Raw genomic sequence first — 14,025 nt, 5'->3', positions numbered from 1 at the left:
TATCCCTTTACGTCCTGATCCCAGGAGTTCTTTCTTGGGATAGAATCCGCTCAGGTTCCATTCCATCTTTTAGGCTCTGAGGGGTTTAAAAAAATACATAGTGGCCCCAGTTTTCAAAGGATAAGTAGAAGAGGTAGGAGAATCGTACAGATAAAATGCTAAGAGATTTCAACAGAGGGCAAGGGCATTTATGCCTTGGAGGCATTGGGGAAGATTTGGGGCTGTTGAGCTAGTTGTTGAAGAATTAGGGGAAAAGCACGACAGCTAAAAGGACAAGGGTAAAGGAAATAATGCAAATAGGGGATTGCAGACTATTAAGGGGAAGCATAAACAGGGCCATTAGCTAGAAGAGCGAAGGGTATTTGGGGTGTGGAGGTAGATGAGGCTGGAGTCTGCTTTGGAGTGACTTCAATGCTAAAACGAGGTATCTGCACTGTGTCAAGTAGGCAGTGGATTTTAAGCCAGAGTAAAGTAGAGCCACACTCGCCAGCAAGGCACTCTGTCAACTCCAAGACATTGGCCACTGTGAGTGAATCTTCCAAGCATAGGGGTGAACAGAAGGAAACAAAGTGGATGTGATCTCCCGAAGTGGAGGAAGATGATGGATCAAGAAGCAAACATCCAGATGTTTAATTTCAGATAGTAACCACGCCGAAGAGAAATAAAACAGTAAAAGGATAAGAAATGAAAGGGAAGACCTAAAATCAGAGACAGCTATCAAGAAGACACAGGAATGATAACTTTAATAGATCAATGTCTTTGGGGACAAAGAGAAAAGGGGTTTATGGAAGAAGATTGGGACAAACTTTGTTATTTTTGGAGGGGAGCAAAGTGGAGAGGGGTGTCAGAGATGACACTGTAGTGACTAATAGTAATTTCAGTAGACGTAACTCATTAAGCTTTGACTATGTGCCAGCAATGTGCTTCCCATGCACTGATTATCTCAGTAAGTCTAGGAGGTAGTCATTACTGTCTTCACTGCATAGATTAAAAAATTAAGCTTCAGAGAGCTTAGATGATTTGGCCAAGGTCACTCTGCTAAGATTTGTGTCCGTATCCACCGGAGCCCAATGCTGATGTTATTTTCCTTTTTAAAGATTTTCTTTTTTTCCTTTTTCTCCTCAAAGCCCCCCAGTACATAGCTGTATATTCTTAGTTGTGAGTCCTTCTAGTTGTGGCATGTGGGATATCCCGCCTCAGCACGGCTTGATGAGCGGTACCATGTCCTCACCCAGGATTCAAACCAACAAAACACTGGGCCACCTGCAGCAGAGGATGAGAACTTAACCACTCAGCCATCGGGCGGGCCACCCAGTGCTGATGTTATCAACTCCTTTGGTATGTGAGGGTGTGTAGGGAGGTCTAGAGAAAAGGACGGAAGGTGACACGTTCAGTTTTAGATGATAGAGTCTAAAATGCCACTATGGAATTGATTGCTGGTGATATTTGGCTGGAAGAATCAGACCTCAAGAGAGACAGAAGGACCAAGAATGGCCGTCTTAAAGTTCTTTGCATAGATTAAGTTGATCTTTGGAACCATAAAATATTCTAATAAAAACTAATAATTATGGGGCTGGCCTAGTGCACAGCGGTTAAGTTCACACGTTCTGCTTCGGCGGCCCAGGGTTTGCCAGTTGGGATCCCGGGAGTGGACATGGCACCGCTTGGCAAGCCATGCTGTGGTAGGCGTCCCGCATATAAAGTAGAGGAAGATGGCACAGATGTTAACTCAGGGCCAGTCTTCCTCAGCAAAAAGAGGAGGATTGGCAGCAGATGTTAGCTCAGGGCTAATCTTCCTCAAAAAAAAACCCAAACCTAATAATTATTAGGGAGCTACGATGTCTCAGGCACCATGCTAGTTCCTGACACATGTTATTTCATTTAGTCTTCATAACAAATAAGCTTAGGAAGCTGGCACTTGGATTGTCTACTTGCTTTTGGTCATGTGGTCTGGAGGTGATGAAGCCAGTCTGTAAATCCAGGAAAGTCTCAGTTCCTAGCTCATGCTCTAATTAGCACTGTAACTAAGCTGACCAATGGAAAAAGTAGAGTGTTCAGAGAATAGTCAGGGACCTATTGAAATCAACTTTTGTCCCTGGATACAGATTGCACATGACTTGTTTTTCTCCCTCTCCATGGTGTGTTAATTGTGTTCATTTTCCCTCTACCTGGCAATTCAGTGCTTCATATTTAATTCCCTTTCTCCTCTCAAGAAAATGCCAAGGACATTTCAGGGGTTAACTTTTATTCTATAGATATGTATTAAATGACTGGAAAACAGATGAGACACGTAAGTCATTATGGATTCTTTCATCAAGTGTAATTATTGTTAAGCTGAAATTTTGGCTGGGGAAAAGACACTTCTAGAGGAGGGGTCAGGTTTTTCTTTTCTTCATGCTGTTGTTCACCTATTCAATCTGACAATGCTCTCGAGCCCCCTCCCAGATAATAAGTTTGCAACCGTCAATGAAGCAGACCGAAGCTCTGGTCTCATGGAGCTTACACGTCAGTTAGGAGACAGACTTCAATGAAATCATATATTCGCATAATTACAAATTGTGTTAAGTTTTTTATAGAGGGCTCTTTGAGATTTTCTAAAATGATGACCTAATCCATTGGGATAGGGACTTCCTGAGCAAGGGGCTAGTGAACTGAAGAGCTGTTGGGCAGCATAGTGTAGTACAAAAGCCACTGAGGGACAGGAAGCTTCATGGAACTCGAAGCCAGGAGAGTGAAGCCAGTTGATGTGCATTCCTGCAGACGATGCAGGAGCATCTGGGAGGTCTAAGAGCAAGCAGAAGTCATCAGAGAGATTAAGCAAAAAGGTGACAAAATTAGATCTCCATGCTAAAGGGTCTGTCTGGCTATGGTGCAGATAATGGGATTAGGAAAAGGCCAGTAGGAAAGGGAGGTGAAGACACTTGATAGGAAGCACTTGCAGAGCAGGTGTGGTCTCAAAGTTGAGAAAAGAGGCTTCCTCTCTCTAAGACACTCATCTTTTGTTCCTGGCAATTAAAATAGAGTCTATTACACAGTAAGCTTACTTAGTAAATATACTTTGTGGGATGAAATAATTAACCTACCTGATTGCAAGAGATAGGAGTTGTTGATAACTTAGATGTGGGGGGCAAAGGGAAAGGAATGTGTCAAAGATGACACAACTTCTGGTTTATGGAGAGAGAAGCCTGCCATGCACTAGAGCTTTGTCCTTCTCTTTTCTTTGCACCTGAGTTGGTCAAGATTTTCTGTAAAGTGCCGGATAGTAAATAGTTTAGGCTTTGTGGGCCCTGCATTCACAACTACTCAGTTCTGCCATTGTAGCCTAAGATTGGCCATAGATGACATGTAGTTGAATGAGCAATGTTCCAATAAAACTTTATTTATTGACAAAACCATTCGGTGGGCAGGATTTGGCTCACGGGCCATAGTTTGCCAATCCCTGGTGCGGATCATGAATTCAGTTTTGGACAAGTTTAATTTGACGTTATTTTGAGACATCCTTGTGAATATGTTTACATTATAAATTATTCTTAAATCCAGGCTTTAAAAAACTACTTTCAAATGCATTTAGTATTTAGAACAAGATTAAATATCTAATCTTTGACTGTAAAGCTTTTAGGGAACTGTGTCCCCAGAGGGGGAATAAATAAGAGATTTTTTTGTAGTTAGCATGCAAATTGTGAGGAGATGGCTCCTCTAGTGGCAGCATTGTTTCAGAAAGAGACAGCTAACTAGTGTCAGCACTTGTGCATAGTATGGCCACCTGAGTATATGGTACTTTTTAAAAGGCATCAACATTGTAAAAAATTGGAGATTCCACAGAGGACTTTTTTCTGATTCATCTGGAAAAATAAATTGAAGTTCTAAAACTGAGTAAAGGCAACCCTTTAGTTAGAAGTGTAGACAAGTTTCATAAAGAAAGAGAAACCTAGATTTACTCTAGAGGCAAACTGTTCAGTTAGTCTGGGAACTTTTCATTAGGTAAATTTAAAACGAGAACCCTCCTATTGGCCCTTATGTTTGAGGGAAATGCAAGCACTGAAACAGTAAATGCAGGTCATTTAGGCAGTGCTCTTATGAAATCTGTTGTCGATGTACAAGTTAACATATGTGGATGTATAATTTAATGTGCTCCTTTAGACTTGGTTGTTTTGGGGGCAGAGATGGTTCTTACTCCCACCCACTTCATCCGTTTACTTCCTACGCTTGGCCTCTGTCGGCATTTTCTGTTATTTGGTCAATGACGTTATGAAACAAATCCAGAGAGCTTCCTGATTTGTAATTCTACTACAGCTTCATGCTTTCCCATTAAAGCATAAGAGACTATAACTGAGCCTTTGATTCAGACTTTTAATGAGAGGCAGTGCCTCACAAGGTCAAGAATAGAAGCCCAGAGAAGGAAATCTGGAGTCACTGGGTTCTCTAAACAGCACACAGATCTTCTAGGTCCCAGCCCTTCAGAGAGCTTAGTTCAATGGTTCCCAAACTCGTCTGTAAGGCATCTGGGGAGCTGTCAACACACTGATGTCTACTTGGAATTTTTAGAAGATGCTCAAGTGATTCAAACGTGCAGACAAGTTGGGAACCACTGGCTTAATTCAAAACAAAGTCTCAGTAACTGTGCAAAGTTGTCCACATGTTGGACCTCCGGAGGCTTTGTAGTGAGATGAAGCTCTGAACCCCTCCACGAACGCCCAGGACCTACCTTAGTTAAAAGCCAATCCTAATAGTTCTGTGTATGACACTTTTTTCCTAGAGTACATAAAAAAGGATGATTTCTATAATTACAAATTTTGAATAAGTAGAATCTGAATTAATGTGTGTTTTTATTGTAATATAGCAGTCCCCAAATTCTGTTTCATAGTCTAATCATGCTGCCTCAGCTTTAAAAATAGGAGCTAGTCTTTTTTAAGCATAGAGATGGTACAGAATTCCACGTGAGGCTCTTGCTAGCCACTCCACCTTACCCCCACACACACACCAGAACCGAAACCTGGCTCTTTTCTAGGACTAAAAATTCAATATTCCTGTGTATTTTTCCTAAAAAGCTTTTTCCATAAATCAGACAGGACAAACGTATTTTAATGAACAAATGGTGTTTTAATTAGAAAGTTCTTTTTAAATTAGCTCATTCTATTAAGATTTTAATAAGTAAAAATAGTATTGCAGAGAATTATGCAATGAAAGCACCAGCCAGCTTGGTTTACAGAGTAAGCTTTGGAAATATGCAAATAGAATTTCACCAAAGAAATTATCCCTGGAGTGACAAAATTCTCTTTCAGATAGCAAATTTCCGTGTGGAGCAAGAACAGATCTAGATAAAAATGGATGCACCAGTGTTTATAAAAATTCTATCTCTGTTTGATGTCTGCATTTGGCAGTAGGTCAGCAACTAATTTGGTTTTATTTTAAAATTCTAGTAATTATAAGGTCTGCACATTCCCTGTGGAGTAGTTCTCTCTGCTGCTGGAACCAGACCCCAAGTTTTCTTTGCCAGACACTTGTGCTAGAGAACTGTGGCTGACAGGTGCTTTTTCATTGTTTTTTCTGAGCCAGAGGCAATGGAGTCACAGCTGACTTTCTGAGTTCAGGACTTTACCACCCTTTTTCCTGAGCATTTTCAGGAGACAAAGCCAAGTGTTTCTGATCATGCGTGATTTGAAAGTCCCCTTTCCTTCAGAGCAAACTACTGTCCATGTAAGAAATTGAATTACTGGCTAATTGTCTAACAGACTCAGAAGGTCTGCACACACCAGATGCAGAAGCAAGAAAGAATGTGCTAGTCAGATGTTTGACTGCAAGTAGTAGACTACCCACAAAGACCTGGTTAACCAGTAAGGAGAGTTTATCTTCTTTTTTTGAAATTCAGGGGTAAAGTGGTACTAGTGTTGGTTAATTTGGTGACATAATTATGCCATTAAAGAAACAAATTATTTTTATCTGTCTTTTTTTTTTTTGCTATCCTCAGCATACTGGCTTTGTTCCTTAGGCTTGTCTCTTTATGGTCGCAAAATGACTGTTGCAACTCCATACATTGTGTTTGCATACATCAAATTTCGAAGACTGAAGAGAACATATCCCTTCTTTGTGTCTCTTTTTTTGAGAATGAAGAACACTTTCCTAGGACTCGACCACGGGCTTATTTTTGCTTTCATTGGCCATGACTGCATAATTTTCTCTTTCCTGAAACGTTGGTTCGCCTATCCACATAATCTGTGTGCCATGCGTGGTGTTAATTGATGGTACTAGCTATAAATTCTGTTCTCTTCCCAAGAGCAGGGGTCTCAATCGCCCTTCCCCACGACCCTGCTACTGAGCAGATCCTGTATCCAGTAACCATAAACTTTGGGCATCCAGGAGGAAAATGTATCCCTGGCAGGGAATTTAGAACTATATCTTCTAAAGAAGATGATGTTAACATCCTGGCCTTGTCCCTAATCTTTCTGTACCTCAACTTTGGCTTTCTAGCTAACTGAAATACAGATTTATTGCAGAGTTCAGAATAAACTTGAAATTTGCCTTCCTACTAGCCTTCTGGCAAAGTAAATTAACATTACTGTTGATTTTTCATAGCCCTCAATTATTATTCTCTTGTAAATGTGTGCCCATGGGCATTTGCAGCTGTTTCTTCTTATGAAACAAGGCACTAAGTTTACCTCGATGGATATAGATATACGCAAATCATATGTGTCACTTTAACAAACTTGTCACTTATTAGAGCTTTTAAAAGGCAGTTGGTAGCTTCATAGAACACAGATTATATTTTCAATAATGATTTTTGTTGGCAAAGCAAGTAAATTAGACTTTTGTTCATTTGGACCAAGAGGCGACTTTGTTGGTCTAATATATACAATTAAATTGAGTTGAAATCTACGTTAAATGAAAATTGAAAACAAATTAAGTAATCAGTCAAGGTAATGTTTGTAGTTACGGCTCTTGTACATACTTGGATAAGCTGAGGAAAAGAAGCTCTTCAGCATTGCTGGGCATTTTGTTTTATTCCAAGGGAAAAAAAATAGTGAGCTGGCAACATTTGAAGTTGGCTATAAAATATTACATATAATAATAATTTTATTTTATATTTGTGTGAGCCCTACATTTATAGATCAAGTTTAATCATATGGCATGTTAGTATCCACTAGTGTTGGAATCAGGTAATCACAAGTTTGGCTAATGAAATTTATTTATGGTTTTTGTTGTTGTTGTTAATCTTTCTTACTAACCATGAGTAGGACCTTTTAATTGGACATTTGGAAACATTTGTATTAACAATGGCAATTTTTTAGGTTCCTACTTCTGGAAATTTGACATTTATAAAGTTAATGCATATCTTTTTCTCTCTTGTTACAAATTATTTCCTTAATTTTATGGCTTTGGGATGGCTGCCAGTGACTTAACTGCCACAAAAACGATGATGTTGAGAAAGAAATGATCATATTTTATATTTAGTTAGATTTATTGGTGCTGACTTGGGTTTCGTGCTCAGGCAAGTGAGTTCACAAGAGTCGTCTTAAGATTCTTGGGTCTTGGGTTAAAGTTTAAATTAAACTATTAGAAGGTTGGGATATTTTATGAAGTTTAATCCCTGAGCCAATCTTTTTTCAGAGTCAACTACATTTGATTTAGATATTGAATGTAGTACTCGTTCGAGTTTTGATGGAAGTATCACACCCTGCTGTACATTGCATCCTGTTTTAACACAGCACTGACATTTCAATGAGCAATAAATTAGTTTTATTTCCACTATCTCTTAAAATTATACATATGAAAAAGTATTGGACTGTCTAGTATCTTTCTGACTTATTTTTTAATTCAAGTGTATTAAAAATTCAACTAACTAGGTATGGGGAATATCAGCCAAATTTGATCACTGGAATTTATTTTGTAAATTAATTTGCTAAGTATATCTTTTGCATCGCGTAGATCCTGAAATTATTCATTTAGGACATATATTTTTCAGGACTCTTGGTTGCAAGTAGTAGAAATACAATTCAAAGTATTTCAGCATAGCAGAATTTACTGGTTTACATAATAGCACAGCCTAGGGAATTCCTGCTTCAGGCATAGCCATATCTAGGAGCTCAAACAGGCTCATCAGTAATCTTTCTCTTCAATACTCCTCTTTGCTTTCCTTTATGTTGGCTTCTTTCTCTGATAAACTCCTTCCTTTTAGTGGCCGTGAGCACCAGCGTCCTTACATCTGGAAACTGCAAATCCAACAAAAACAAAGATTTTTATTCTGTGTAAACTCAATAAAAGTCATGAAATTAAATTCCATACTATTTCATAATGATCCCACCCATGACCCAATCTCTGTGGCTAGGAGGTTGGAATGTACCAGTGGTTGACAAAGTGTGGTGCCTAGAGAATCCCCAGCAATATTACCTGAGATTGTGTTAGAAATACAGTACATATTTTCAGGTCCCATCCCAGACCCGGTGAATCAGAAAATCTGAGAGTAGGGCCCAGCGTACTGGGTAGTACAAGCCTTCCAAGTGACTCTGATGCACACTCAAGCTTGAGAACGACTGCAATATGCTGATTGACCAAGCCTGGGTCATGTGTGCAACCCCCGGAGCTTCAGTGTAAGTTCTATCCCACAGAAAGAACACAGAAAAAAAGTCTGAGGACCCAATACCCAGAAAGAGGAAGAATAGATGCTGTGCCAGCAAAGATGAGAGAGATTCACTACCACGAGATTTCAGCCCAATAATAAAGTTTTTCTTTGTTTCTAATACCAGGATTTCTCACAACACTGTTAATTATGAATTCACCTCCAGAAAACCAATATTCTAATTAAGCAAAAACACTTTCATCCTTCTCTAGGATATAGTGTTTTAGCTTAAATGTCATCACCAGATAGGTAATGGCCCATCTTTAGAGGTTTCCAGACCATCTTATTTTCTTATCAAATGCTTGCTGATCTCTTAGGATGTACACTACAACAATTGAAGCCTTCAGTAATGAACCTTATTGCGCCTCTGTGATAAATAGTAGAATAGTTCACTTTGCTTCAAAATTTCTCAATAAACATGGCAGTGACAACTACAGAATTTCAGGGAAGATGGTCAGCACTGCAATATCATCCAAAATAACTTTAAAACAATTTTTCAAAAAATGCCTAATAAAGGAGATGAATGGAGCTTTTCATATACTTAAGATTTTTCTTTGTTTTTAACTTGACTTGGTACATTTGCACTTATTATCCAGGAGAAGGTAGTAGAGAGCATGTCAGTATTTCGTAATTTAGCTAGTCTTAAGAGTCCTCTGGGCACTTGTTAAAAATATGGAACCAAAGGCTCTTTTTCAAGGTATTCTTGTCTAGGGTCTAGGGTGGGAATAGAGAATCTGTATTTTGAGGAGTTGCCACAGGGAATTCTTAGAATCAGGCATGTGGGGAATACAGTCTACAGTGATGAGGAGGAAAGACGCCACAGTGAAATGGTGGGGAGTCAGATCTTGGTTGTAGCTCCTACTAGCTGGGGGTAAGTTACTTAACCTGGTCCAATGTCAAACACTGCTATGATTACTGTTTGTTGTTATTGTTCTTTTTCTTTTCTCTTGAGTAATCTTCTTGTTTGTACCTTCTTATTTCTTATGCTGCAGATAGAGGACATGCAGTGGGGTAAAGGACTCCGGGAGATCCCGGCCTCAGTGTGTACACTGCCATGCAAGCCTGGCCAAAGAAAGAAGACGCAAAAGGGAACTCCTTGCTGCTGGACCTGTGAGCCTTGCGATGGCTACCAGTACCAGTTTGATGAGATGACGTGCCAGCATTGTCCCTATGATCAGCGGCCCAATGAAAACCGAACTGGCTGCCAGGATATCCCCATCATCAAACTGGAGTGGCATTCCCCCTGGGCAGTTATCCCTGTCTTCCTAGCAATGTTGGGGATCATTGCCACCATCTTTGTTATGGCGACTTTCATCCGCTACAACGACACACCCATCGTCCGGGCATCGGGGCGGGAACTGAGTTATGTTTTATTGACAGGCATCTTTCTTTGCTACATCATCACTTTCCTGATGATAGCCAAACCTGATGTGGCAGTGTGTTCTTTCCGGAGAGTTTTCTTGGGCTTGGGCATGTGCATCAGTTATGCAGCCCTCTTGACAAAAACCAATCGGATTTATCGCATATTTGAACAGGGCAAGAAATCAGTAACAGCTCCCAGACTCATAAGTCCAACATCACAGCTGGCAATCACCTCCAGTTTAATATCAGTTCAGCTTCTAGGTGTTTTCATTTGGTTTGGTGTCGATCCACCCAACATCATCATAGACTATGATGAACATAAGACAATGAACCCTGAGCAGGCCAGGGGTGTTCTCAAATGTGACATTACAGATCTCCAAATCATTTGCTCCTTGGGATATAGCATTCTTCTCATGGTCACATGTACTGTGTATGCCATCAAGACTCGGGGTGTCCCAGAGAATTTTAATGAAGCTAAGCCCATTGGATTCACTATGTACACAACATGTATAGTATGGCTTGCCTTCATTCCAATTTTTTTTGGCACTGCGCAGTCAGCGGAAAAGGTAAGTGAAAATTCACACCACACCACGTTTCAAAAATGTGTTCATTTTTGTAAATATTGAAACCAACTTGATTGTGTAGAGTGAGAAGTTCTATATATGCAGAATGGTATTCCCAAGAGTAGAGAAATCCTGGATTAATAGGCATCCATGCTATAGAAGTCTAAAAGCAGCAGTGAACTGTGCTACATTTATTCCAGTGGAAGCCAACCAAAGTTAGCCTTCTGAAGTTAATTTATCATAGAATTATTCAATGTAGTAAGAGCTTTTCCAGTATAAAATTATCTAATCTACCTAAATTAAACTTTCATGTTCACTCATTTCCCACTCTCTGTATTTACACACGTATTTCTTTGAGATAGGAAAAGAGGGCCACAATTCCTTATCCTCCAGGACAAGGATGGTCGTTACTAGCTCTCTCTCTCTTCTTAGTGGCTATGTAGGCTGTGTCTGTGGACTGGATCTAGTATATGAGCTATACAGCATATTAGAGTTGCCCAATTGCACATATGTGTGTGTGTGTGTGTGTACATATATATATATATATATATATATATATATATATATATAAAGAAAGAAAGAAAGGAAACCAGATGGGTGACTTCAAGAGAGATTTAGTTATCATTCCACCCCAGGCTCCCTACAGCTAGATGTACATTAATCACGTCAAGTGATGCAGAGTGATCCCCGAGACTCAACTTTCCAGCAGAAGGAGGAACAGTAGGTAGGAAAGCACGTGTCAGCAAGCTGTGAAAGTTCAGTTTTCAAACTTAGTGGGCCCTAATATGTTAATCCTAGATATGGTTAGTGTACATGCTCCCCCAATATAGTTATAAGTTTTTATGACTCTGTAAATTAGTCAGCCCTAATGCGTTGATTCTTAATGAAGTTAATATATGTCTAGCTGTAGGTCTGACATGCATGCAAATTAGGCAATGCTAAGGTGTTGTTCTAGACATGATTCGTATACATCTGACTTCCATACTCACCCCATCTGGCTATCGTTTTGTGTATATGCAAATTGGGGAATCCTGATACGTTGATCTTAATAAGATGTGGTTTCTTTCACTTGATGAAGGCGGCTCTGACATGTTGGGACAGCTCAAACCAGAACTGGGACCTAGAGTCCTAAGTGGAACACTCTACAGGACAGAACACAGCTGTAGCTTGATGAGAAGTTAAGACATTGGGGGTCCAGCCTAATGCCATGTTACTTTGGAGAAGTCTCAAATATTCAGGGACTTCGTGCCCTAAATGGGGAAAACAAGGATTGAAACAGGAATGTCTACAAATCTACAAATTTATGTTTCTAGAAATTAGTTGAATCTGACTTTTTTATTGTAACTTCTGTTCTTTGTATAATAATATAAAGGATTTGGCTGGTTTCCTAACTAAAAATGTGTCTTTTACCTAAATTGTTTGACTCAGAAGCTATAAGTTTGGACTGTGTTTAAAAAAAAAAAAGTGAATATCTCATGAAAGCACGAAGAATTCTAAAACCAAGCACAAGTGAACAGTTCCAGATTATGGTGTTAGTCATAAAATGTCTTAGAGGAAGTTCTTCTAAAATATATGCTCAATGAGCATAGTATGTTTCCAACTGTATGTTTCAAATTCATAATTCATATTTACTGTCTGTGAAACCAACTTGATTTTCATTTTATTGCTTCTATCTATCCCTGGGCCAAGGGAATGGTAAAATATGAGTTAGGGTAGTGAAATGCAATAGAGAGAAGAAGAAAAACAGTTCTCCAAATGTATGCTGGTAAGTTGATAATCATTGAACTTTTTATGGGGAATGATGTGCGTCCTCCAAACCTATGGAGGTAATAGTTATTTTGTTCTTAAAACAAACACAGTTCCCCATACAACAGGTTAAAACATTAAGTTCCTATAAATTTATTCTTGAGGACTATAAAAGGCGGGAATAATTGCTGTTGTTTTATAGATGAACCTTGTTGTAATGCATATTTGACAATATATGTCTCTCTTATTTCATTTGTCATTTCTAGCCATTTCTAGTCGTGACTGTGAATCTTTTCAATAAAGTCAGGGGTATAATTTACTCGTCGAAAAACCTGAAAGTGATGCAAGCTTTCAGGAATTGAATTCACTGATTCTAGTTGTTCTGGAAGACATTGTGCCGGTAGGAGTGAACTGTAGGGAAACTTCAGATGTCTTCAAACAGGGTGCTTTGTAGCTCGGAGTTTAGAAGACACATGTTACTCTTTGTAGACTCTCAATGGGTTATGATGTTTTACGTGGTTGATAGGCACAATTAAAGATACTGAATTGCCAAATGGGAACAGTGAATTGTCATATGAAAGTGCACACACCCTAATGATAGACATATGGCTAGAGAAGCATGAGTGATCAATTAAAAATATTTTACGTACGTGAAACCATGGAACTTAAATTGCGGAAGGCGGCAAATTGCCAAACGCACCAGAAAAATCTCAACAAGAGGCATTATTGCCAAGATAGCAACATATAGAATCATAGCCCTTCCATTTTTGTTTAGATTTAACAGTTTAAATGTTTCAGGTGTAAGAATTCCATTGTAACAGAAAACATACAACAAAAAGATTAGGCAGTGAGTTCAGTAATAACTATTTACTGTTTCAGGAAATTGAATTCATTTTGATTACACGGGGATATCTGTGAAGTTTCTCATCAGCTGACTTCATTAGCACAGCATAAAATATGAGAAATGTTTCTTATTTTCCTGCAAAACGTCAAACCCCATGAAGTTTGCTTTTGTTAGGGAGGGTGCAGGAGATTCTCGCTATCTTGTTTTATCACTGTTAACCCTGTGACTTCCAGAGTGAAGATCTTGCAATGTGGTCAGGATGGAAGAGGTAAACTTTAGCCATAAGAGAATGATTCTAGGTTTTAGGAATGATATTTAGGCGACTGTAATGATTCAAGGAAACACTGCAAATGGGAAAGCAATAGCACAGTAGGCGCTAGCTGGCCTAATGAAGTGTGGTAACATCCCGCTGTCATCCACTGGCACTGTGTGGTAGAGGACTAGATTGTTTTCCATGAAAAACAAAGACTTGACTTGTGGCTGCATCTATACAGGGAGTTGTGCATGAAGCTGGGAAAGAAGCATACTCCAGGTGGGGAAGATAAAGGTTACCCCATCAGAATCTGAGAAACCCCATAGATGCTATGTTCATCCAGAATTTTTTCAGCCAGTTCTTGTCTGGAGAACTTTCTAAATAAGCCAGCATATTTATTTCTTATACATGTAGCTTTGTACCCCTTGGCTCTGCAAATGGAAAGTAGACTTTAGTATAAAAGCAATGGGATCAGTGGGCCTCAGAGGTCTTCCCCTCTGTGCATCTGTATTTGTTTGGTTAGGAGGATGGCGAGAGAGGAGAAAGAAAAGGATTGAGGCATTTGCTGGTCAGAGAAAAATGCTGGAAAAAGAATAATGGCTTGAAGAAATGACTATGTCTTCTACAATGGCACCCATGGGTC

At 39.3% G+C, this 14,025-nt stretch overlaps 1 protein-coding gene across 13 annotated transcripts in view; it reads left to right on the top strand.

The window, feature by feature from the left end:
* Positions 1 to 14,025, top strand: part of GRM7 (glutamate metabotropic receptor 7) — an 822,228-nt gene that overhangs the window by 640,096 nt on the left and 168,107 nt on the right. For all 13 annotated transcript variants that reach the window (XM_070576692.1, XM_070576689.1, XM_070576687.1 and 10 more), the window contains one exon: positions 9,607 to 10,542. In XM_070576692.1, the coding sequence (XP_070432793.1) occupies positions 9,607 to 10,542 (936 nt within the window). The remainder of the gene's footprint in view (positions 1 to 9,606; positions 10,543 to 14,025) is intronic.

Source organism: Equus przewalskii, chromosome 15, assembly GCF_037783145.1.
Source record: "Equus przewalskii isolate Varuska chromosome 15, EquPr2, whole genome shotgun sequence".
In the NCBI taxonomy this organism is placed as follows: domain Eukaryota; kingdom Metazoa; phylum Chordata; class Mammalia; order Perissodactyla; family Equidae; genus Equus; species Equus przewalskii.
This window is presented reverse-complemented; position numbering and strand designations above follow the sequence as displayed.